The sequence below is a fragment of the Gopherus flavomarginatus genome, chromosome 12 (assembly GCF_025201925.1).
Source record: "Gopherus flavomarginatus isolate rGopFla2 chromosome 12, rGopFla2.mat.asm, whole genome shotgun sequence".
In the NCBI taxonomy this organism is placed as follows: domain Eukaryota; kingdom Metazoa; phylum Chordata; order Testudines; family Testudinidae; genus Gopherus; species Gopherus flavomarginatus.
Window position 1 is genome coordinate 21,496,376 of NC_066628.1, and position 27,506 is coordinate 21,523,881.

The following is a 27,506-nucleotide window of genomic DNA, read 5'->3' on the forward strand; positions in this document are numbered from 1 at the left end:
CCAAAGCAGACTATGAAGGGTTACAAAAGGGATCTCAAAAAACTGAGTGACTGAGCAAGTAAATGGCAGATGAAATTCAATGCTGATAAATGAGAGTAAAGTACATTGGAAAACATAATCCCAGCTATACACACACAATGATGGGGTCTAAATTAGCTATTACCATTCAAGAAAGATCTTGGAGTCACCGTGGATAGTTCTCTGAGAAGAGCTGCTCAATGTGCAGCAGCAGTCAAGAAAACTAACAGAATGTTAGGCACCATTAGAAGAGGGAAAGATGAGAAGACAGACAATATCCTAACACCACTATATAAATTCATGGTACACCTACACCATGAATACTGAGTCAAGTTCTGGTCACCCTATCTCAAAAACGATATATCTGAATTGGAAAAAGTACACTGAAGGGCAACAAAAATGATTATGGGTATGGAACAGCTTCCATATGAGGAGAGATTAAAAAGACTGGGGCTCTTTGGCTTGGAAAAGAGGGGAATAAGAGGGGATATGAAATCATGTATGGTGTGGAGAAAGTGAATACGGTAGTGTTACTTACATCTTCACAAAACACATGAACCAGGAGCCACCCACTCAAATTAATAGGCAGCAGGTTTAATAAACGAAAGGAAGTATTTCTTCACACAATGCACAGTCAAGCTGTAGAACTTGTTGCCAGGGGACTTTGTGAAGGCCAAAAGTATAACTGGGTACAAAAAGAAATACATCATTTCATGAAGGATAGGTCTATCAAAGGCATACGCTCTCCAAAAAAAGAAACTACAGCTAACATGCACCAAATGAACTCCATTTTCTCAGTGCTGCCTTCAGAGATAGAGAGATGAGCGATTCCAGTAGTAGCTGGGTTCCCAACCACAACCCCTTTGTTGCAATTCATTCAGTGTGTGCATGCAGTGGAGTTGTAGCTGTCTCTGTCCCAGGATATTCGAGAGACAAGGGAAGGGTGAGATAATACTTTTTATTGGATCAACTTCAGTTGGTGAGAGAGAAGAACTCTGTCTGGCTCAAAAAATTGTCTCTCTCACCAACCCAAACTGGTCCAGTAAAAGATATTACTTCACCTACCTTGCCTCTGTATGAGCAGACTGCTGCATCCAGGCAAAAGTCAGTGGGACCCTGTTGAGAGACCTATCCCTAGATACAGAGGGGGGGAAGAATCTGGCCATGTGTAAAGGAAAGGATAAAATAAGATTAAAAAGGAATAAAAATATTCATCAACTCACCTGCCTTTTAAATGAGGATCATAAAAATGGTGAGATCCTTCTGACCTGTGGTTTTCTATTTCTGTTGTCTTAGTTTGTTTATCTACCTACTTACTGATTTGTGTCTAGTCTCTCTATCTGCCTCTGTAATACACCATATCAGGATATCAACCCTTCTTTACTCCAATCGCTTAAATCTGACAAGGTAGGTAGGGTTGTCCCTGGGAGTGGAGCAAAGAGCTTTTCCTCATCTGACTCCAAACAAAGAACTGATTTTTGAGAGCTGTTTAAATGCTTTCTTGTTCCCCTGGGACAAGATCCCTGCAGATCCAACTCTGTAACAAGTTACCTGTAACACTGAGCTGGGTCAGTCCTTAAGCAGCAGAGAGTACTGAGGCTTGGATTGCCAAAGGAGCTTAATGGATTTAGGTATCCAATCTCAGTGGCAGGATTGGATTTTAAAAGTGCCCTAGGGGCTAGACACTCAAACAGCAAACCATTTCATCTCCCATAAGCTTTTTTGAAGATGCTAGCCATAATGAGAATGGAACAAATAGATTGCATGAGGTGGTAGGAAAAAATAGGTAGTTAGAGAGGAGTTATATTGTGTATAGTTGGGTTGACCTCATATTATTTGCAAATTTGACACCCATTCATCAAATAAATCAGCAGCAGGAGATATACATCATGATAACGCAGCCATGCTGGCATGTGAAATGGATTTCCATCTTGAATCATCCCTTCTGAGACTTCTTGCTTCCAAAAAAGGGAGGATTTAGATTTCCTACATTTCTCAGAATTTCATCTTCCAATCTTATTCATGGTCACCCTTATGCTCTACTTCCTTTTACCTCAGATTTCTAAACCTTCAGTAAAAGTGTACCTTCTTCTGCACATTGGACATGACCCCACCTTTGCAGCCATCATCTCAACTGATGCAAGACTGCAACTAGCTGGGATCATAAAAGCATGTCCTCGTTTGTGACAAAATCAAATCAGCAGTTAAGAATCCTCTGTAATTCTGACACTGAAAACTGTCTAGTGTTGTCTCCTCAGCTATCTAATGGACATGTTTCTGCTCCATATAACAGCGTTGCCATCACTACCACGTTGAAGACTCGTCTCTTAGTTGTCATGTAGACATTCTGCCACCTAAACAGAGGCATTTGAAGATGCTGAAGCGCCACTGACACAAGACTGATCATTCGTGTGACCTCTTTGGACATAGTCCCTCCTGCTGTCAACCAGCTACCCAGATAGATAAAACTATTGAGACATTCAATGTCATTACCATCTTCATACACATCACCAGGTCATTTATTTCTGTTTTATAGGAGGCATGGATGGCTTTCATTTCATCATTATAGATAAATCAGTTTTTCTCAGCGCATGGTCAGTAGTCTCTACAAGTAAGGCAATATCATCCTTATATTCAAGATCCAATCAAGATGAATTTTTAAATAGTACACCTCTCCCTGGGCCACAATCAATCTTGTCGTCTGATAGTCTATTATATCATTAAATACCAAGGTTTGGAAAAACATAACTGACACAACCCTGATTCTACAGAAAACCAGTCTGTAATACAACCATTGACCCTTGCACATGTCAGTGTTCCATAGTATTGTTCCTCTGTGTGGCACACTAAGCCCTCATACAACCCACAATGGTGAAGCCGTATCCACAGCACTGGTTGATGCAGTGAGTCAAAACCGGTGACAAAGTCTATAAACATGATGGTAACATCCTTTGGTCACTCTAGGAGCTTTTCAGTAACATTCTGTCTACCAAGTGTGATACATGGATTTTCTCTTTAGTAACTGTTAAGATTGTTTCAGGATTTGTCATTACTATGGTGCTTTTTGTATTGTATAATGGAATGTGTTTTTCACCCAACAGGTCTCTCTGGGAACTAGAATCTACCTCCCTAGAGGAAGAGGGAGGAAGGCCTTTCCAATAGCTGCGTAACACCTTACACTTAGTATGCCTACAAGTCAGCTAGGGGTGTGATTCCCAGCTTATGCAGACTCAGTGATTGTAGCTCTCATTGAGGTAACTCGCTCTAAATAGTAATGTAGCTGCTGTAGTACAGGCAGTGGCACGTGTTGGCATGGGCTAGGCATGTCATATACGTACCCATGAGGTTCAGGCATGTTTCTACTCAGTGAAACTAGTCTGTGCATCCACTCACTGCTGTCCATGATACTACTGCTACACTGCTAAATTTGGAATGCTAGCTCTATGGACTGGGAATCACACCTTTAGCTCATAGTTTAGATGCAGTCTTAATGGACGTTGAGAGACAATATGCTAAAAGTTGTAGCATAGTGCCCTAGGGGAGACCTGGAAACAGTTTGAACAGGGTGGGGCAACCGCACTAAGAGTTATATGGACACACAAGAGAATCTGAGCAGGCCAAGAGAATGCAAATCAGACAGGTTGCATTCCTGTAATTTAAGAGCAAAGTCAAATTAATTTATTTTATAGTGTAGTATGAGACTAGATGAGATTAAGTATGTGTGTAGGGCTCTGGCAGAAGCTGTCCTTCAACCGCTACCCAGGGGTTTTTTAGTGGCTTCAAGTTCATCATATCTCAGATGAGTCCAAGAGCATCGCCTCACTCTCTCAGTCATTGACTTCTCCAGTTTGGCTCTTTGAAGAGACCTTAACTAGGTAATCAGCCAGAAAAATGGGTATCTGCTCAAAGTGTAGCTTCAGAAGAACGGATTTTAGGTGGATCATTTGCATAATCTTCAACCCCAACAGTTTCCTTGAAAATCCACTTCACACGTATTATCCCAAAAAGTCCTTTGAAGTCCCTGATATTCCTTAGCAATTGTATTATTCATGTCTTCCTCCTAAAGAAACACCATGCAATCCTACATAAGTACATAAACATTTGCATTTTTAATACAATGAACTCCAAGAATATGAAACTTAATTCAATAAAATTTGTTCAGGATGTTACTGGATCTTGTAATATCTGCAATATAGCATTTGGCACTCTACCTTGAACTGTTGCAAAATATTGTCTGAACCTCTTGCTGCACTTACTTAACTCAAATCTTCTTCGAACTTTTCTCTCATCTGTATAGGGTTGGTTCTTCACACCCTTTTTATCCATTCTAGTCTCTCTTGAATGCTATTGTTTGGAAACTCTGCAGGTAATCATGTCGGCATAGACAGCTACAGAGGCACAGCAGCCAACAAACAGAGCCGTAAACAGGGGAGTTTCAGTGGGAGTTCTGTTGGAGGAGCAGGTTTTTGTATTTTATGTATTGTATTTTGCAGTTTGTATGTGTGGGGGCTGGTAGGGGCAGGGTGCTGGGAGAGAAGCTGAGCCTTGTTTAGGAGGTGAGGCTTCCCTTCTTAGGGGTCCTATAAAGGTAGCCAGCCAGTCAGGCAGTGACATAGACAGCTGCAGTGGCACAGTAGCCTGCAAACAGAGCTGTAAACAGTGGAGTTTCAGTGGGAGTTTACAGGGGGAGGTTGCCGGGGAGACTTAGAGACCTAAGCAGAAGAGCTGACAGGCTAATGAAGGGAGTGGGTGGTGATCTGCCAGTGTTTTGGTGCCTACTGGGGGTTTGTTTTGGTTTGTTTCTTGGACTAACAGGTTTTAAGTGGGAAGACTGTGACCGATACAGAGGCAGCAGTGAAAGACACAATGAGGATGACTGGATGTGGAAGCTGCGACATGTACATGATCCTGGAGGTGGTACCTGAAAAGAGTTTTGTCTGCATGAAGTGCCACCTGATAGAGCTGCTGGAAGAAAAGATCCGAGGACTGGAGATGCAGGTGGAAACTCTGGCTGAGTTTCGAAGGGAGTTCGAGCAGATGATGGAGCAAAGACATGAGGAGGCTGAAGGAATAAGCTCAGACTTGCAGATGGAAGCAGGACCAAAGAATTCTGAGGGGAGACTGCTGGGTGAGGAACGTGGATGGTGGAAGCATGTGACTAAGAGAACCAGGCAGAGGAAAAGACGGGCCAGTGAAGGAGAAATAGAGCTCAGGAACAGGTTTGCAGAGTTGGAAAATGAAGAAGGGGCACAGCAGGTGGTCACTGAAGGTGAGAGGGCAAGGAAAAAGAGAAGAGCAGCTAGTTCTCCAGGAAGAGGGGACGAGTCAATGGAGACAACACCAAATATGAGAACCAGGAGGATACAGGATGGATTGCAGAGTTTTGCAAGGGTGAATGGGAATCGAGAGGACTTGCAGCAAGTGGGATCAGGGGATAGACCGGAGAATCACACTGTCACCAGGAAAAGGCAGGTCTACATGATTGGGGACTACCTACTGAGAAGAATAGACAGGCATGTAACTAGAGCTGATCTGGAGAACAGAAGGGTGTGCTGTCTGCGAGGTGCTAAGATATGGGATGTGGATCTGAGGCTGAAAAGGATCCTAAAGGGAGCGGGAATGAATCCATTGATTGTCCTTCATGTGGGAACGAATGATACTGCTAGATTCTCGCTGGAATGTATCGAGAGAAACTATGCCAGACTGGGGAAGACACTTAAGGAAATCGAGGCTCAGGTGATCTTCAGTGGAATTCTGCCTGTTCCTAGAGAAAGGCAACAAAGGTGTAACAAGATTATGGAGATCAATAGATGGCTCAGGCTGTGGTGCTATAAGGAGGGCTTTGGGATGTACGGCCACTGGGAAGCATTCATGGACAGAAGACTTATCTCAGGATGGACTTCACCTGAGTAAGGAGGGAAATAGACTTCTAGAATGGAGGCTTGCCCAACTGATTAAGAGAGCTTTAAACTAGGATTCTGGGGGAGATGGTTGGGAGATGTCCAGGTAATATCCACGCCGGAATTTAACATTGAGAGGGAAGAAAACAAAGTAAGAGAGGATACAGCCGTGGGCAGAAGAATGGACATAAGGAGGAAGGAAGGAAGTGTAGATATCAATCTAATAGGTGATACTGGTGGTAGAATGTCTGTGCCTAACCAGACAAAGAATGTTAGTGAAGCCAAATGGCAAAAATTAAGATTTCTGTACACTAATGCGAGGAGCCTAGGTAACAAAATGGAGGAACTAGAGCTACAAGTGCAGGAAGGGAAACCGAATATTATAGGCATAACAGAAATATGGTGGAATAGTAGACATGACTGGAGTATAGGTATTGAAGGCTATGTGCTGTTTAGGAAAGATAGAAATATAGGCAGAGGTGGTGGAGTAGAATTGTATATCATTGATGAGGTAGACTGTAAAGAAATAAGAGGGATGGAATGGATAAGACAGAGTCTGTCTGGGCAAAAATCACATTGGGAAAGAAAGCTACTAGAGCTTCCCCTGAGATAGTGCTTGGGGTGTGCTACAGACTGCCGGGATCTGATTTGGATATGGATAGAGACCTCTTTAATGTTTTTAATGAAGTAAACACTAACAGGAATTGTGTGATCATGGGAGACTTTAACTTCCCAGATATAGACTGGAGGACAAGTGCTAGTAACAATAACAGGGCTCAGATTTTTCTGGATATGACAGCTGATGGATTTCTTCGCCAAGTAGTTGAAGAACCAACAAGAGGGGATGCCATTTTAGATTTGGTTTTGGTGAGTAGTGAGGACCTCATAGAAGAAATGGTTGTAGGGGACAGCCTTGGTTCGAGTGATCATGAGCTAATTCAGTTCAAACTAGATGGAAGGATAAACAAAAGTAGATCTGGGACTAGGGTTTTTTATTTCAAAAGGCTAACTTTAAAGAATTAAGGAAGTTAGTTAGGGAAGTAGATTGGACTGAAGAACTTGTGGATGTAAAAGCAGAGAAGGCCTGGAATTACTTCAAGTCAAAGTTGCAGAAACTATCAAAAGCCTGCATCCCAAGAAAAGAGGAAAAAATCATAGGCAGGAGTTGTAGACCAAGCTGGATGAGCAAGCATCTCAGAGAGGTGATTAAGAAAGAGCAGAAAGCCTACAAGGAGTGGAAGATGGGTGGGCTTAGCAAGGAAAGCTACCTTATTGAAGTCAGAACATGTAGGGATGAAGTGAGAAAGGCTAAAAGGCATGTAGAGTTGGACCTTGCAAAGGGAATTAAAACCAATAGTAAAAGGTTCTATAGCCATATAAATAAGAAGAAAACAAAGAAAAAAGTGGGACTGCTAAACACTGAGGATGGAATGGAGGTTAAAGATAATCTAGGCATGGCCCAATATCTAAACAAATACTTTGCCTCAGTCTTTAATAAGGCTAATGAGGAGCTTAGGGAAAATGGAAGGATGACAAATGGGAATGAGGCAATGAGGTAGATATTACCACATCCGAAGTAGAAGCCAAACTCGAACAGCTTAATGAGACTAAATCAGAGGGCCCATGTAATCTTCATCCAAGAATATTAAAGGAACTGGCACATTAAATTGGAAGTCCATTAGCAAGAATTTTTAATGAATCAGTAAACTCAGGGGTTGTACCGTATGACTGGAGAATTGCTAACATAGTTCCTATTTTTAAGAAAGGGAAAAAAAGTGATCTGAGTAACTAAAGGCCTGTTAGTTTGACATCTGTAATATATAAGGTCTTGGAAAAAATTTTGAAGGAGAAAGTAGTTAAGGACATTGAGGTCAATGGTAATTGGGACAAAATACAACATGGTTTTACAAAAGGTAGATTGTGCCAAACCAACTTGATCTCCTTCTTTGAGAAAGTAACAGATTTTTTAGACAAAGGAAATGCAGTGGTTCTAATTTACCTCGATTTCAGTAAGGCATTTGACATGGTTCCACACAGGGAATTATTAGTTAAATTGGAAAAGATGGGAATCAGTATGAAAGGTGGATAAGGAACTGGTTAAAGGGGAGACTACAATGGGTCGTACTGAAAGGTGAACTGTTTGTCTGGAAAGAGGTTACTAGAGGAGTTCCTCAGGGATCAGTTTTGAGACCAATCTTATTTAACCTTTTTATTACTGACCTTGGCACAAAAAGCAGAAATGTACTGATAAAGTTTGCGGATGGCACAAAGCTGGGAGGTATTGCTAACACAGAGAAGGACCAGGATATCATATAAGAAGATCTGAATGACCTTGTAAACTGAAGTAAAAGTAATAGGATGAAATTTAATAGTGAAAAGTGCAAGGTCATGCATTTAGGGATTAATAACAAGAATTTTAGTTATAAATTGGGGACACATCAGTTGGAAGTAACAGAGAAGGAGAAGGACCTCGGAGTATTGGTTGATCACAGGATGACTATGAGCCACCAATGTGATATGGCCATTAAAAAAGCTAATGAAGTTTTAGAATGCATCAGGCAAGGTATTCCAGCAAAGATAAGGAGGTGTTAGTATCATTGTACAAGGTGCTGGTGAGACCTCATCTGGAATACTGTGTGCAGTTCTGGTTTCCAGTGTTTAAGAAGGATGAATTCAAACTAGAACAGGTTCAGAGATGGGCTACTAGGATGATCCAAGGAATGGAACACCTGTCTTATGAAAGGAGACTCAAAGAGTTTGGCTTATTTAGCCTAACCAAAAGAAGGTTGAGGCGGGATATGATTGCTCTTTATAAATATATCAGAGGGATTAATATCAGGGAGGGAGAGGAATTATTTAAGCTTAGTTCCAATGTGGACACAAGAACACATGGATATAAATTGGACAGTAGAAAGTTTAGACTGGAAATTAGACCAAGGTTTCTAACCATTAGAGGAGTGAAGTTCTGGAACAGCCTTCCAAGGGGAGTAGTGGGGGCAAAAAGACATATCTGGCTTTAAGACTAAGCTTGATAAGTTTATGGAGGGGATGGTATGATGGGATAGCCTAATTCTGGCAATGAATTTAGCAATTGATCTTTGGTTATCAGCAGGTAAATAGGCCCAATGGTCTGTGATGAGATGTTAGATGGATTGGGATCTGAGTTACTACAGAGAATTCTTTCCTGGGAGCTGGCTGGTGAGTCTTGCCCACATGCTCAGGGTTTAACTGATCGCCATATTTGGGGTCAGGAAGGAATTTTCCTCCAGGGCAGATTGGCAGAGACTCTGGAGGTTTTTCATCTTCCTCTGCAGCATGAGGCACGGATTACTTGCTGGAGGATTCTCTGCAGCTTGAGGTCTTCAAATCACAATTTGAGGACTTCAGTAACTCAGACATAGGTTAGGGGTTTATCATAATGGTCCCTTCTGACCTTAAAGTCTATGAGTCTATGTCCTTAATATGACATCCATCCAGCTAGCTCTGAGTCTGCTAACCCTTCTCTTTTCCTCCACTTCGAAGTTTAACTCCCTGTTTCCTATATATTCTTCTGCTTTTCTTTTCACATGGCCAAACTATCTATGCCTCAATTCCTTCAGCTTTTTTTTTAACTGATACCACCTTAACATTTCCCCTACTTCATTAGCTCCAAACATGGTCCATCCACAGAACTCCAAGTATCCATCTTTACATTTTCATTTCCATTGTATTCAAGATCTGCTCCTGTCTGTTCTTCAGTGCCCAGAATTAGAGTTCTCTGAAAGTGCAGGCCTAATTAACATCTTGCAGATCTCACTTTTCAATTTGGTAGGTTTAGTGAAAAGACAAACACTCACATAAATAGGCATATAGTGCCCAATCCAGAAAGAACTTTACTCCTGTAAATATGTAGTACACATGAATAATTTTATTGAAATTAAGTGTGAGTACAGACTCCTAGCATGAGTGTGAATCTATCTGCAGGATGGGGATCATGCACAATGTTGATTAGATTCAGTTCTGCAGGTGATCTGTAAGTAAAAGTCTTGTTAGCCTCAGTTGAAGTTCTGAATGCAGACGGGGTGTAGGAATATGTCCATTTAGTCTAAACATTCAAGTGCATGCAGTATCATGTCTATAGAGAAGAAGAGATTCACAAAAACATAATAGGGAAATGAAGATGCCCACTCAGCGGAGACCTCATCTCTTTTTTCCTGTAGGATTTTCATAAAGTGAGGTTGGTGGTTTGGTGAACCACTGTTGGGAGAGTGTTCTGTGCATGTGCTGATGACATGAAGAAGACACATAATTAGAAGGGGGAACTTCTTGTGACAGAGAGACTTTGAAGACCAAAAATGTAGTAATATTCAGATAAGGTTTAGATAAAAAAAACGTATTCAGGTTTATGATAATTAATTATGACAGGTTATTTTGAAGAGATATTAAACATCATGTTTCAGAGATTAAGCCACATAACCCAGTCACTATCCCACATTAAACAGTTTTAAACAAGGTTCAGAGTTCGGTTTGCAGAGACCTCAATCTGTTTAGTACCTTGGCAAACACACAAAAATCTTTTATTAAAGACAAGAAGGAAAAAAGCATGTGGCAAATTGCCGGTACTGTTATGCTGGGTCTCACGTTTTCTCTTCTTTGGGGGAGGTTCAGGGCACTCTTGCTTGCCTCTGAATCGGTATTTTAATTACCCCACTATTGTCCTTGAGGAGGGAAGTGGAGAGGGAGGCACCTGGGTCCGCCCTCTACTCCAGGTCCCAACCCAGGGGCCTGAGGTTTGTGGTGAACCACTTGAAATAGCGGTTCCTTCCCCTGGGCTGCTTCCCTCTCCTGCCCTTCAGCTTGTGAAGGGGCTTCTTGCCCTCCTTCTACATAAGCCAGGTGCCCCTTACCTAGGGCTTTTTGGATTTCTCAGTGCACCGCAGCACTCCTCCAAACTTTCCTTTTGGTCTCTTTTCAAAACTGTTCTCTGCTCCAACTCCTTCAAACTGCTCTCTGCTCCAATCAAACCTTCCTGCTCCAACTCCCACCCTGTCTGACTGAAGCAGGGGGTTTTTATCACTTGACTGACTGCTGGTGCTCTAATTGGCTTCAGGTGCTCTAATTAATCTACAGCAAACCTTCCTCCCCTTGCAGGGAATAAGGCTCCCTGCTAACACTCTCCTGCTGCCTGCTGGCCATGCTGTATCACAAGCATTTGAACTGTAAAATATTAAATCGGGCTTTCATTTTGACAACATCTCTTGTTCCCTTTTTCTTGAGCTGGAGATAGTTTTTAAAAAACAATTATATAAGTTCATGGAGGATAGGTCATCAATGGCTATTAGTCCAGAAGGCCAGAGAGGCAACCCCCTGTTCTGGATGTCCCTAAACCTCTGACTGCCAAAAGCTGGGACTGGATGACAGGGGATGGATCACTCAATAATTGTCTGTTCAGTTCATTTCTTTGAATAATCTGGCACTGGCCACTGTCAGAAACAGGATACTGGGCTAGACAAACCTTTGCTTGGACTTGGAATGGTCTTTCATTTCTTCTTATGTTCTAACATGATAATTGGTGGTTCCCTAGTCAATGGGAGATGCTGAGGAGTGGGGTGTGTTCCAAGCCCTGCCGCTGTCAAAGAGTTCAGTTACCATACCTCCGTGAGGGAGATGAATCTTTCTGTTTGTCACTCTCAGCTAGGAACCCTTTAACCCCACCTAAGGGTTTTTTTTAACATGAATGTGGGGCTGGAGGAGGATGAAGGAGGAATTAGAAGGAGGAGACCACTCATAACTTTTGTCCCAATGGACAGGGTCGTCACCTGGGATTTGGTAGGGCCCCACGTCAAGTGCCTGATAGACACAGGATTTAAAGACGGGATTTCTCCCCATCAACGTGGATGGCCTAACCACCAAGATACACTCATGTGGGTCTCTCTCTAACTCTCTTGTTCAAGCCTAAATTCCTTTGCAGATCTAGCCCTCCCTGGGGAGTAAACCCATTGGCTCCAATGATTACTATATTATCCTTATTAATTATCATTGAAAATCCTTGAGATTTTAGTAGGATAGAATAAGATAACTGATATTAAATGGAGTTTAAACAAATTAATCAAAAAACAAAAGGACAGAGATTAATAGATGAAGAGATTATTTTTATGGAATTGGCCAGAATCTCAGATGGCATAAATTGGCCTTAGCTCCCCTGAAGTCAGTGGGCCAGATTAAAGAGATATGGACATAGAGGAAAGTAAGAAATGTGTGAATGACTCTACAGCCTGGTGCTCAGAGCATTCACTCTGGATTTAGGAGACCCAAGATCCTGTACTCTAGTGACTCTTTTGCAAGTAGGAATCTGGCCTGCTGATGTCAATGGAGCCACACTCATTTAGACCAAATGAAGTTTTGTTCCAATATGTCTGTCAGTTACCTGAGCTGGGAATTTCCCAAACAAAAGTTATCCACAGTTCTATGCTCTCCGATGTAAACATATGTAATTTAATTTATTTAAGATCATCAACATTACTTGAAGCAACAGAGAGTCCTGTGGCACCTTTAAGACTAACAGATGTATTGGATGAATACCCACAAAAGCTTATGCTCCAATACATCTGTTAGTCTTAAAGGTGCCACAGAAGTCTCTGTTGCTTTTTACAGATCCAGACTAACACTGCTACCGCTCTGATACTTAACATTACTTGAGAAACTTTAATTTTCCCAACATTTTCCTTAGAGCTGTTTTCACCTCCTTGTTTTTCAGGCTGTAGATTATGGGGTTTAACATGGGGGTCAAGACACTGTACTGGATGGAGAATATTTCATCCAGCACCACAGAAGAGACTGAGCTGGGTTTTGTGTACTGGAGAAAACCTGCCAGATACAACAAGCCAACCACAATCAAGTGGGAGCTGCAGGTGGAGAAGGCTTTATGCCTGCCCTCCACAAAGCGTATCCTCAGGACGGTGGAGATGATGTGAATGTAGGAGATCAGGGTAAGGAGGAAGGAGTAAGAAGCACCACTTGATTGGTGAGGGTGTCAGTGCAGGATCGTCGTAATAGAGGAGGGAGTTCACAGCTGAAATGGTTGGCTATATGGAGTCCTTTGAAGTCCCCATATAGCCTAGCAATTGCATTATTCATGTCTTCCTCCTAAAGAAGCACCATACAATCCTACAGAAGCAAATAAACATTTGCATTTTTAATACAATGAACTCCAAGAATATGAAACTTAATTCAATAACATTTGTTGAGGATGTTACAAGATCTTCTAATATCTGCAATATACTGTTTTGCACTCTTGCACTCTATCTTGAACAGTTGCAAAATATTGTCTGAACCTCTTGCTGCACTTACTTAACTCAAATCTTCTTCAAAACTTTCCCAATATATATGTGGTTTGTTCTTCACACTTTTCTTATCCATTCTTATCTCTCTTGAATGTTATTCTTTGGAAACTCTGCAGCTAATCATATCCTTTAGTATGACATCCATCCATTAGTTCTGGGTCTGCCAGCCCTTCTCTTTCCCTCCACTTTTAAGTTTAACTTCCTGTTTCCTATATATTCTTCTAATTTTCTTTTCACATGGCCAAACCATCTATGCCTGGATTTCCCTCAGCTTTTCTATAATTGGTACCACCTTCACATTTCCCCTACGTCACTCCTTCCAAACATGGTCCAACAATGGAACTCCAAGTATCCATCTTTTCATTTTCATTTCCATCGTATTCAAGATCTACCCCTGTCTGTTCCTCAGTGCCCAGAATTCAGAGCCCTCTGAAAGGGCAGGCCTAATTAACATCTTGCAAATCTCACTTTTCAATTTGGTAGGTTTAGTGAAAATACAAATGCTCATATAAATAGGCATATAGAGCTCAATCCAGAAAGAACTTTACTCCTGTCAATATGTAGTACACATGAATAATTCTATTGAAACTAACTGTGAGTACCAAATCCTAGCACGAGTGTGAATCTATTTGCAGGATGGGGATCATGCATACTTTGATTAGATTTAGTCCTGCAAGTGCTCTTAAGTGGAAGTCTCGCTACCCTCAGTTGGAGGTCTGAATGCAGACAGGCTGTATGGGTATGTCCATTTAGTCTAAACATTCAAATGCATGCAGTATCATGTCTATAAAGAAGAAGAGATTCACAAAAACTTAGTAGGGAAATGAAGACGCCCACTCAGTGGAGACCTTCTCTCTTTCTTCTGGTAGGATTTTTATAAGGTGAGGTTGATGGTTTGGTGAACCACTGTTAGGAACATGTTCTATGCATGTGCTGAAGACATGAAAAAGACACATAATTAGACAGTGGAACTTCTTGTGACAGAGAGACTTTGAAGTCTAAAAATGTAGCAATATTCAGCTAAGGTTTGGATAAGAAAAAAATATTCAGTTTTATGATAATTAATTATGAAAATTATTTTGAAGGGATATTAAGCATCATGTTTCAGGGATTAAACCACATAACTCAGTCACTGTCCAACATTAAACAGTTTTAAACAAGGTTCAGAGTTCAATTTGCAGAGACCTCAGTCTGTTTAGTACCCTGGCAAACACACAAAAATCTTTTTATTAAAGACAAGGAAAAAAAAGCATTTGAAATGAAAAAAAAAACAGGCTTTCATTTTAACAACATCTCTTGTTCCCTTTTTCTTGAGCTGGAGGCAGTTTAAAAAACAACAACAACAATTAGATAAGTTCATGGAAGATAGGTCATCAATGGCTGTTACTCCAGAAGGCCAGAGAGGCATCCCCATGTTCTGGGTGTCCCTAAATCTCTCACTGCCAGAAGCTGTGACTGTGTGACAGGGGATGTATCACTCAATAATAGTCTGTTCTGTTCATTCCCTTCGAAGAATCTGGCATTGGCTATTGGCAGAAACATAATACTGGGCTAGATGGACTGTTGGTCTGACCTGGGATGGTCTTTCATTTGTTCTTATGTTCTAACATGATGATAGGTGGTTTCCTAGTCAATGGGAGATGCTGAGGAGAGGAGTGTGTTCCAAGACCTGCCACTGTCAAAGAGTTCAGTCCCCATATCCCCATGAGGGAGACAAATCCTTCTGCTAGTTATTCTCAGCTAGGAACACTCTAACCCCACCTAAGGGTTTTTTTACATGAACCTGGGGCTGGAGGAGGAAGAAGAAGGAATTAGAAAGAAGAGACAGCTCATAACTTTTATCCCAATGGTCAGGGACATCACCTGGGATGTGGTAGGCTGCCCACGTCAAGTGGGGTTTAACATGGGGGTCAAGACACTGTACTGGATGGAGAATATTTCATCCAGCACTTCAGAAGAGACTGAGCTTGCCTTTGTGTACTGGAGAAAATCTGTCAGGTACAACAAGCCAACTACAATAAGGTGGGAGCTGAAAGTGGAGAAGGCTTTATGCCTGCCCTCTGCAGAGCGTATCCTAAGGACAGTGGAGATGATGTGAATGTAGGAGATCAGGTTGAGGAGGAAGGCACTTGATGCAAATGTCACAAAAGAAGTAAGAAGCACCACTTGATTGGTGAGGGTGTCAGTGCAGGCCAGTTGTAACAGAGGAGGGAGCTCACAGCTGAAATGGTTGATTTCATTGGGCCCACAGAAACACAACTTGGAGGTAAAAATAGTATTAAGCAAGGCATAGAAGAAGCCTATTGTCCATGCCCCACTCACCAACAGAACACAGATCCCTTTGCTCATTCTCTCCATGTAATGCAATGGGTCACAGATGGCAGCGTAGCGGTCGTAAGACATGGCTGAGAGAATGAGAGCTTCAGCACCAGCTGAGAGGAGGATGAAAAACATCTGGACAATGCAGCCATTGACAGAAATAGTTTTGTGCGCTGCTAGGAAGTTCCTCAGCGCGTTAGGCACAGTGACTGAGGAATAGCAGATATCAACAAACGATAAATGGAAGAGGAAGAAGTACATAGGGGTGTGAAGGTGAGAATCAGCTCTTATCACCACCATGATCACTATGTTACCACCCAGAGTGATTAGGTAAATAACTAAAAACACCAAGAAGAGAAAAATCTGCATCTGAGGGTCACTGTAAAGTCCCCGGAGAATAAATTCTGTCAATGTGGTTTGATTTTCCATTGATATTTTTTCAGCAAAACTAGGACCTATGAGACAAATAAATAAATAAAATTTACTCAGATCATAAAAGTGAATTGAACTGTCATCTAGAGGTCATCTTTTCAGTAGGATGAACATAAAGAGAGCCCTATTCTATCATTTAAAAATATATGTTCTTTAAATAGACAAGATTTAGAAAACCAACAGTGATAATCTGCCTGGAATTTGTGTGTTCTACAATGATAAAATGGGCCAAATACACAATAGGACTTTGATCCCTATCCGCCACATTAAGAACCTAAATCACAGAAGCTTTCCTCATAGGTATTCACAAAATCCCCTCCCAGCTGGGACAATGGGACAGACTGATGCGGGCCTTGCTTAGGCTCTCCTGTTGACTCTGTTCCACTGTGGTTAAATAATGAATGAAGCGCTGGAGAAAGGGGACTGGGTACTGGATCTCCTGCATGCATGGTGAGGGCCCTAACCACCAGTCATTCACTTGCGTTTGGTTTCTCTCTGGCCTAATAACTCTTTAATCTGTTCCTTTAACTTCAGCAGAGATATAGCAGTTTTTAGTCCAGTTGGGTATCTGGCCCCTTTACTCCAATGGAGCTATGGTTGATCATACCCACTGAATTTGGGATCTGGCCAATTCGATAAGTTACTCTCTGTCTATTACATTTTGTAATTTTTGTAGAGCAGTGGTTTTTGACATTTTTTTGATTCGTGGACCCCCAAAAATATAGGTGCAGACACCTTTGAAAATCTTAAACTCCAGGGGTCTGTGGACCACAAGTTAAAAACCACTGTTGTAGAGTATTTTATATCTATAGTATATTATTGGATTCATCTCTATTAAAATATCTAGGATTTCTACAACAACAACAATAATAATAATTAATAATAAACCCCTGAGAATTAGAAATGCCAGTTTGGACATAGGCTGGCAACCCAATCAAACACAGGCAAATTGATAAATATTACAAATGCCATAAAAAGGGCCTCACAAGAACTTGGCTGTATGACAGGCTCCTCCACTGCCAAGGTGTATGTGTGGAAGTGGGTAACCCCAGGTTGATATCATGTAACTGTTCAAACAATTCAAGAAAACCAGTGATCATTTTCAGCCAAAGAGTGAAAAGGGCTCTTAGATCACTTCTTGGTTTGCACTTAGGTTGGATTTTGGCAAAACCAGAAGAGAGAGGCTGGAGGACATGAATGCACCAAGACTTGAAGAAGAGAAATGACAACACCGAGAAAGAAATGTCTGAGAAAAGACTCACTGGACAACTGAGAGGTTAATAGCAAAAGGAGTTATTTATGCAAATGGAGACTGAAAGCCTGAAAAGGGAGATTAGTCATATTGACCCACATGCAAACATTTTGGTAGAGCAATCACACAGGATCAACAGTAGTGTGGCACAATGCCGGGGATAGCAAGTGGAATCAAGGGGATAAATAAAAATTGGACATCCAAACCAGAAAGCTGCTAGTGATGCAACGAGTATTGAATAGCAATAAAAACACAGAAAACACATCTAACAGTGTGATACAGGAAAAGATCTGCTATCCGTGGAGGAAGAAATTGATAATCAAGAACAAAACATCAAAACATATTAAAAGTGAGACAGAGAAAAAGATCATCAGGTGGTGATAAAAAGCAATGACCAAGAGTGCATCCCAGCCCAAGAAATCATGAAAGATAGTAGAAACAAAATCCCCACAGAAATACTCCAAAGTTTTACACAGAAATGAGTGCATGGATAGTGGTGGAGAGAGATCAGACATGTTAGGGGTAGAAGATTCATAAACTCATGTCTTCTAGAAGGATATCGGAAAAGAGACAGAGAGCCTCAATATGAGTGCACAAGAGGATTCCTTAAGGGTTATTTACATAGAAGTAAGATTAAGCAACAAACCTGCTCCCTGAAATGAACAATGTGTTCTGAAAAGGAAGAGACTGTGGAGTGCCTGCAGAGCCTGGCTAGGAGAGAACAAAAACATGAGGCCACCAAGTTCCTGCACTGGAGTCTCTGTGGAAGTACATATTTAAACAAATTGTGTGTTATTACAACCACCAAACCAGAAATGCTGTAGAGAATGAAGAGGCTAAGATTTTATGGGATCTGGCAATTTTCACAGAATGAGCAGTGCAGAAAAATAGGCCAAATATTAATATACATCACCATGCTAGCAGATAGTGTCATAAAAAAGAAACAAAACAATAAGACTGCAAAGTATGAAGAACACTTTCATAAATTAGATTGATTATGGAAACTGTAACAAAGTTCCTCCTCTACTTTGGTGGGTCCTGCGCTTATTTGGCAGATTTGCTCACATCAGTGATCTTCCCCACAGTCTAGGTCAACTTCTCCTGTGACTGGTCAGGAGTTTGGAGGTTTGGGGGGAACCCGGGCTGGCTCTCTACTCCAGGTTCCAGCCCAGGGCCCTGTGGATTGCAGCTGTCTATAGTGCCTCCTGTAACAGCTCCTTTTTAAACTCAGGTCCCTTGATTAGCCTGCCTTGATTGGCTGCATATGATCTCATCAGCCTGTCTGCCTTAATTGGTTCTAGCAGGTTCCTGATTACTCTAGTGCAGCCCCTGCTCTGGTCACTCAGGGAACAGAAAACTACTCACCCAGTGACCAATATATTTGCCCTCTACCAGACTCCTGTACCTCACTGGTCTGGGTCTGTCACAAAAAATAGAACACAGATGACCCCAACGATTATTGGAATACTTAGAGTGATCCCTAAGAGTCTGAATGAGCAGCTGAAGAACATGTGACGTGGGCAAGACATCATGGTCAGTGACTTCCAGCAGACAGAGCTCTCAGACACTGTGAGAATGTCATGGAAAGTCAAAGGAAAATGAAAGCATTTGATCATCTAAAATATAGGAATTGTGCAGAGGGTTTAACAAAACTCCTGACTACCCAAACTTACAGATTCAGTGCACAAAGGATTTGTTGGTGACTTATGGGGATAAATTTTAGACAGTAATTTAATCCTTTTTAAGCTTAAAGATCTTATATATTGTGAAAGCTATTTGTTTAAAAATGACCCCCTACGTAATACTGAGGGATAGTACTAATGATCATAATAAATGAACACTCTCTTGGCACACTAACATGATTTTAGAAAGAGGGGTCTGATTGTAAGTTAATGAGAGTTTTATTCCTAAGTCACTTAAACTCTACCCAATGGGACTTTTGACTCAGGATCCTGCACATCTGAATATCAGGCTTTTCCTACATGAGAGAATCTCTCCTGCCCTAATGGAATTGACATTGATTTGTAGTTGAAATGGGAACGAAGCCAATGTTCTGTCCAAGTTCATATCTATGTTTATCCCATATGTATCCCAGAGCAAAGAGATTGTTTCTTCATCTTTTCCAAACTATCAGCTAATCAGACAAATGCCCGAACAAAGAGATGGACGAAAGATGTAACAAAGGCACTGTGCACAATGAAACCAAAAGCTAAGTGTCTTCTCTAGAGAATGCTCTGCCCCTAATCTACTCATCCCCCAAACACACACACTCCAGAAGTAGAAACTACCGTTATCCTGCTCCAGCTGAACTCAGTTTTCTCAGTGCTGCCTTGAGAAACACACAGAGAGAGAGAGAGAGAGAGAGAGAGAGAGAGAGAGAGAGAGAGAGAGAGATGGCTGGGTTACCAGCCATGACCCCTATGCTGCAACTGACTGTGTGATTCAGGCAGAAATCAAAGGGACTCTGCAGAGAGACCCACCCCTAGATAAAGGTTAGGGGCAGAACTTGGTCCTTTGAAATTAAAAGGAAAATAAAAGATTACAATGAATAAAAACATGAATCAACTCACCTGCCTTTTAATGTAGATCTTAAAGATGGTGTGATCATTCTGACCTGTGATTTTCTCTTTTTGTTTTCTTAGTCTATCTACAAACTTATTGATTTGTCTGTCTAATCTCTCTCTCTGCCTCTGGAAAACAGCATTTAAGACATCAAATATTTTTTTACCGGGAGCAGTGAGACCTTTCAAGTGTTATCAGTGGGAGTGGAACAAAGACCCTTTCCTTAGCAGACTCCAAGTCTAAGAGCTGATTTCTTGAGAGCTGTTTAAATGCTGTCTTGTTCCCCCTGGAGCAAGATCCCTGAAGTTCACTCCCTGTGACAAGTTACTGAGAACACTGTGTTGGGTCAGCCCTTAAAAAATGGTGTATGGTTCATAAGAATGAGGGTACAGAGGCTTAGATTATGAAAAGAGCTTAAGTGATTTAGGTTTCCAATCTCAGAGACAGTCAATTAAAAAAGGCATGTATTTAGGTTCAGATTCTCTAAAGCAGGCTAAATGTTTAGACATTCAAATAGCAATTCATTTAATCTCCCTAGACTCCTTTGAAGATGATAGCCATAACGTATAATTCCACAAGACGGCAGTGGAGGTGAAAGCATGGGAATAGGCCAGCCATCCTTAAACATCACCAATAGATGGATATACAGGTTAAGGAATGAGAAAGGAGCAAATAGACTGTAAAATGGCAGGAAAGAATAGGAGATGAGACAAAAGAAAAGCTATATTATATAGAACTGGGCAAAAATTTTACAGACAAACAGCTGATTCACCAAAAATGCTGTTGTAATTGACCTGATACATTTGTAAATTGGAAACAAGTTTACCAAATAGTTTCATCCAAGCCAAAGGGGGAAAAAAGGCTAAATTCACAAAGAGGCACAGGGAACCTCATTGACTTGCAGTACCTTTAACACATTGGTTAGGAGACTCAACTCTTGACACTTGGGTGACACTCATTCATGACCCACCTCTGTCTGTTGTGGTGCAGAGATTTGAAGCTTGGTTTCCCATCTCTTAGGAAAGTGCTTTAATCTCTAGGCTAGATTGAGGCAGGGCTTTCTCCGTGTCTCCTCTTGAATCTGTTTGCTTTGTATAAATCAGCAGCACAGCAGCATCAGCAGATACACATGGCTATAATGCAGCCATGGCAGTGTATAGAAATGGTTTCCATCTGAAATGGTTCCTTGCAAGTCTTCTTCCTTCCACAAGAGTCAGTATGGGAGGATTAAGATTTCTAAAATCCCACAAAATTGCATCTTCTAAACTTCCTCTTAGTCAGCCTCTTGCTCTATTTCCTTTGACCCCAGATATAAAAAGCTTCAGTAAAAGCATAACTTCTTCTGCAAGTTGAACATGACTCCACCATTGCAGTCATCTTCTCAATTGATGCCAGACTGCAACTTGCTGGGATCATCTAAGTATCTCCTCATTTGTGACAAATCAAACAAATTGAGGTTAAGAAGTTAAGAACTTTTGACACTGAAAACTGTTTAGTGTCCTGTCCTCAGCTGTGTTTAATTAATATGTTTCTTCTGCATATATGAGAGATGTCATCACAACAATATGAAACACTTGTTTCTTAGTTGTTACAGAGACATCCTGCTAACTAAGCAGGGACTTTTGAATGATGCTGAAATGCTATTGCCACAAGATCCATCAGACCTGTGACTTCTTCAGATATAGACCTCCTGCCGTCATCTGATTACCCAGATACTTAAAATTATTCACTCATTCAATGTTGTTGCCAATTACGTGCTCTGTCGGCAGCTCATGATTAACCCTGGGCAAAAGAAAGTGCCCATCCAAATTATTTTCAAAGCATTCAGTGCAATCAGGATGAGTTCAGAAATAACTTAAGGGCCCAAAACAAGGCCAGCATTCACAGCTAACGTTTGACTGACAAATGAAAAACACTGACACTAGTCTATGCCTTTTTCAAGAGATCAGAAACTGCTCCCATATTTTGAACATTTCCTGATGTGAATAATACACATTTTTATTAACTGCATAATATGTTACATCATGACAGAGTAACAGCATTATTCCTCTTTATACTTCTCCATGTGTCATTTATTGTTTCATTAGCATGTCTCTCTCACTCTCTGTGTCAAGATGGACCATTTTTATTAATGAAAAAGACAAGCTTACGAGCGACACGGAGTTCTTTTCCAGGTCACTGTTCAATGGGTAGAACATCCTCTGTGGGGCAGAGACTCCATGTCTTGTGGACATGAAGTGAGCCTGCATCAGAAGGATTTTGTTTTCCCTAGGAAAGGGAGCATGGGGCAGAGAGCCAGGAACCAGATGGAGATTCTCAGGGTCTGCTAAATGGGGTGACATTGAGGACAGTAATAACTGTTCTTTTGGGGAAAAGAGACGTTAGTAGAACTATCATTGCTGTTCTTGTTAAAGTATAATCCCATTTCCTAGAAGACAAAACAACAGAAACACACACACTAAAGGAGAGACAGGAAAAGCAAAGAGAGAAAATGCAGCTTCAGTCTCTGAGGTTGACTCTTATTTGCCACCTCACAGCTGGAGAAACACAGGCATGGCTATCATACCTTTAGTCCCAGATTTGGACCTTAGCGTCCAAAATATGGGGGTTAGCATGAAAACCTCCAAGCTTAGTTACCAGCTTGGACCTGGTACTTGCTGCCACCACCCAAAAAATTAGAGTGTTTTGGGGCACTCTGGTCCCCCTGAAAAACCTTCCCTGGGGACCCCAAGACCCAAATCCCTTGAGTCTCACAACAAGGGGAAATAATCCTTTTTCCCTTCCCCCCTCCAGGGGCTCCTGGAGAGATACACCGACACAAGCTCTGTGAATCCAAACAGAGTGACTCCCCCTCTCCGTTCCCAGTCCTGGAAACAAAAGCACTTTCCTCTTCACCCAGAGGGAATGCAAAATCAGGCTAGCAAATCCAACACACACAGATCTCCCCCTGATTTCTTCCTCCCACCAATTCCCTGGTGAGTACAGACTCAATTTCCCTGAAATTTCCCAGTAAAGAAAACTTTAACAGGTTTTAAAAAGAAAGCTTTATATAAAAAGAAAGAAAAATACATACAAATGGTCTCTCTGTATTAAGGTGACAAAATACAGGGTTAATTGCTTAAAAGAAATATGAATAAACAGCCTTATTCAAAAAGAATACAAATCAAAGCACTCCAGCACTTATATTCATGCAAATACCAAAGAAAAGAAACCATATAACTTACTATCTGATCTCTTTGTCCTTACACTTAGAAACAGAAGATTAGAAAGCAGAAACTACTTCTCCAAAGCTCAGAGAAAGCAGGCAGACAGAAAAAGACCTCAGACACAAAATTCCCTCCACCCAAAGTTGAAAAAATCCGGTTTCCTGATTGGTCCTCTGGTCAGGTGCTTCAGGTGAAAGAGACATTAACCCTTAGCTATCTGTTTATGACAATGGCCCACAGTCTTTTTAGCCTCTTAGAGATCTGGCAAGCTTGTACCAGCTCCAGCTGTTTAAGGCATTACTTTCAGTGACCTCTTTCTGGTCACAGGCTCACAGCAGTGCTGCAAAGTATACAGCTTTGTCCTGCTAAGCCAGACTCTCATAGACTCATAGACTCATAGGTCAGAAGGGACCAATCTGATCATCTAGTCTGACCTCCTGCACAAGGCAGGCCACAGAACCCCACCCATCCAATTTTATAACAACCCCTATCCCAGGACCGAGTTATTGAAATCCTCAAAAATGGTTTGAAGACCTCAAGCTGCAGAGAAACCACCAGCAAGTGACCCGTGCCCCACGCTGCAGGGGAAGGCGAAAAACCTCCAGGGCACCTGCCAATCCACCCTGGAGGAAAATTCCTTCCCGACCCCAAATATGGCGATCAGCTAAACCTGAGCATGTGGGCAAGAGTCACCAGCTAGCACCCAAGAAGGAATTCTCTGCAGCAACTCAGTACCCATCGCATCCAACATCTCCCCGCAGACCATTGAGCAGACCTGTCTGGTGGTAATTCAAGATCAATTGCCCAAATTAACGATCCTATCATAACATCCCCTCCATATACTTATCCAGCTTTGTCTTAAAGCCAGGAAAGTCTTTTGCCCCTACTACTTCCCTCGGAAGGCTATTCCAGAACTTCACTCCCCTAATGGTCAGAAACCTTCGTCTAATTTCAAGTCTAAACTTCCTAATATCCAGTTTATACCCATTCGTCCTCGTGTCTACATTAGTACTAAACTTAAATAATTCCTCTCCCTCCCTAACGTTAACCCCCATGATATATTTATATAGAGCGAGCATATCCCCCCTCAGCCTTCTTTTGGCCAGGCTAAACAAGCCAAGCTCTTTGAGTCTCCTTTCATAAGGCAGTTTTTTCATTCCTCGGATCATCCTTGTAGCCCGTCTCTGAACCTGTTGCAGTTTGAATTCATCCTTCTTGAACATGGGACACCAGAACTGCACACAGTATTCCAGATGGGGTCTCACCAACGCCTTATATAACGGTACTAACACCTCCTTATCCTTGCAGGAAATACCCCGCCTGATGCATCCCAAAATCGCATTTGCTTTTTTAACAGCCGTATCACATTGGTGACTCATAGTCATCCTGCTATCAACCAGTACCCCAAGGTCCTTCTCCTCCTCCGTCGCTTCCAACTGATGCGCCCCCAACGTATATCCAAAATTCTTATTATTAATTCCTAAATGCATGACCTTGCACTTTTCACTGTTGTATTTCATCCTATTTGTATTACTCCAGTTTACAAGGTGGTTCAGATCTTCCTGAATAGTATCCCTGTCCTTCTCCGTGTTAGCAATACCCCCCAGCTTCGTGTCATCTGCAAACTTTATTAGCACATTCCCGCTCTTTGCGCCAAGGTCAGTAATAAAAAGGTTAAATAAGATCGGTCCCAAAACCGATCCTTGAGGGACTCCACTGGTGACCTCCTTCCAGCCCGACAGTTCACCTTTCAATACGACCCTCTGCAGTCTCCCCTTTAACCAGTTCCTTATCCACCTTACAACTTTCATATTCACTCCCATCTCTTCCAATTTAACTAACAGCGCCCTGTGCGGAGCCGTGTCGAACGCCTTACTGAAATCTAGGTAAATTATATCTACCGCATTTCCTTTATCTAAGTAATCCATCACCTTCTCAAAGAAGGAGATCAGATTGGTTTGGCACGATCTACCTTTAGTAAATCCATGTTGCAATTCGTCACAATTACCATTGACCTCTATGTCCTTAACTACTTTCTCCCTTAAAATTTTTTCCAAGACCTTACATACTACAGACGTCAAGCTAACAGGCCTATAATTACCCGGATCACTCTTATTCCCTTTCTTAAAAATAGGAACTACATTAGCAATCCTCCAGTCATACGGCACAACCCCCGAGTTTATCGATTGCTTAAAAATTCTCACTAAAGGGCTCGCAATTTCACGCGCCAGTTCCTTTAATATCCTCGGATGGAGACTGTCCGGGCCCTCCAACTTCGTCCCATCGAGCTGTTCAAGTACGGCCTCTACCTCAGTTGCGGTAATATCCACTTCCATATCCACATTCCCGTTTATCATCCCTCCATCATCGCAAGGTTCCTCACTAGTCTTATTAAAAACTGAGGCAAAGTACTTGTTTAGATGTTGGGCCATGCCTAGATTATCCTTAACCTCCATTCCATCCTCAGTGTATAGCGGCCCCACTTCTTCTTTCTTTGTTTTCTTCTTATTTATGTGGCTGTAGAACCTTTTACTATTGGTTTTGATTCCCTGTGCAAGTTCCAGTTCAATGTGGCTTTTAGCCTTCCTCACTTTATCCCTACATGTTCTGACCTCAGCAAGGTAGCTTTCCTTACTGATCCTGCCTTCCTTCCATTCCCTGTAAGCTTTCTGCTTTTGTCTAATCCCCTCTCTGAGTTGTTTGCTCATCCAGTTTGGCCTACAACTCCTGCCCATGGTTTTTTTCCCCTTTCTCGGGATGCAGGCTTCCGACAGTCTCCGCAGCTGCGACTTAAAGTAATTCCAGGCCTCCTCCACATTTAAATCCACTAATTCCTCCGTCCAATCCACTTCCCTAACTAATTTCCTTAACTCTTTGAAATTAGCCCTCGAGAAGTCAAAAACCCTAATCCCAGATCTACATTTGTTTATCATTCCATCTAGTTTGAACTGAATCAGCTCATGATCACTCTAAACGAGGTTGTCCCCTACCACCATTTCTTCTACGAGGTCCTCACTGCTCACCAACACCAAATCTAAAATGGCATCCCCTCTTGTAGGTGCTTCAACTACTTGATGAAGAAATCCATCCGCTATCACATCCAGAAAAATCTGACCCCTATTATTCTTGCAAGAACTTGTCCTCCAGTCTATATCCGGGAAGTTGAAGTCCCCCATAATCACACATTTCCCCTTTGTGTTTACTTCATTAAAGACATTAAAGAGGTCTCTATCCATATCCCAATCCGATCCCGGCGGTCTGTAGCACACCCCAAGCACTATCTCAGGGGAAGCGCTAGTTGCTTTTTTACCCAGTGTGATTTTTGCCCAGACAGACTCTGTCTTATCCATTCCATCGCTTCTTATTTCGCTACATTTAATTTCATCATTGATGTACAAGGCTACTCCACCACCTTTGCCTTTCTTCCTGTCTTTTCTAAACAGCACATAGCCTTCAATACCCGTGCTCCAGTCATGAGTACTATTCCACCAGGTTTCGGTAATCCCTATAATATCTGGCTTCACTTCCTGCACTAGTAACTCCAGTTCCTCCATCTTGTTACCTAGGCTCCTCGCATTAGTGTACAGACCTTTTAATATCTCATTGGACAGAAGGGAAAAGGGGAAGGGTAGGAAAGAGAAGAAATAAAATGGTGAAGGAAAAGGAGAAGAGGCGAAGGGGAGGAAGGAGAGGAGCGAGAGAAAGTGTCACATCTCAGGCTATATTTGAGATTTAACTGGAGGCAGTGATGGGCCTGGTCTACACGACGCGTTTAAACCGATTTTAGCAGCGTTAAACTGATTTAACGCTGTACCCATCCACACTACAAGGCCCTTTATATTGATATAAAGGGCTCTTTAAATCGGTTTCTGTACTCCTCCCCAACGAGAGGAGTAGCGCTAAAATCGGTATTACCATATCAGATTAGGGTTAGTGTGGCCGCAAATCGAGGGTATTGGCCTCTGGGCGGTATCCCACAGTGCACCACTGTGACCGCTCTGGAAAGCAATCTCAGCTCGGATGCAGTGGACAGGTAAACAGGAAAAGCCACACGAAATTTTGATTTTCATTTCCTGTTTGCCCAGCGTGGAGCTCTGATCAGCACGGATGGCAATGCAGTCCCAAATCCAAGAAGAGCTCCAGCATGGACCGTACGGGAGATACTGAATCTGATTGCTGTATGGGGAGATAAATCTGTTCTATCAAAGCTCCGTTACAGAAGACGAAATGCCAAAGCCTTTGAAAAAAAAATCTACAGGCTACACAGTGCTGCGTGACAAGCTTAACGGGAAGCCAGAGACTCAAATGGACGCTCATGGAGAGAAGGAGGGGTACTGAGGACTCCAGCTATCCCACAGTCCCCAGCAGTCTCAGAAAAGTATTTGCATTCTTGGCTGAGCTCCCAATGCCTGTAGGTTCAAACACATTGTCCAGTGTGGTTCAGGGAATAGCTCGTCAATTTACTCCCCCCCCACGTGAAAGAAAAGGGAAAGAA

General features: G+C 41.9%; 2 protein-coding genes across 2 annotated transcripts in view; one reads left to right on the plus strand and one right to left on the minus strand.

The window, feature by feature from the left end:
- The window catches only part of LOC127032480 (olfactory receptor 12D1-like), a 411,893-nt gene that overhangs the window by 159,399 nt on the left and 224,988 nt on the right, over positions 1 to 27,506 (plus strand). The window lies entirely within an intron of this gene.
- On the minus strand, positions 12,589 to 15,988 carry LOC127032585 (olfactory receptor 1009-like). The gene is made up of 2 exons (XM_050919874.1): positions 15,294 to 15,988; positions 12,589 to 12,826 (listed from the first exon to the last, which is right to left on the minus strand). Exons 1-2 carry the CDS (start codon positions 15,986 to 15,988, stop codon positions 12,589 to 12,591), a joined length of 933 nt encoding a protein of 310 aa, XP_050775831.1.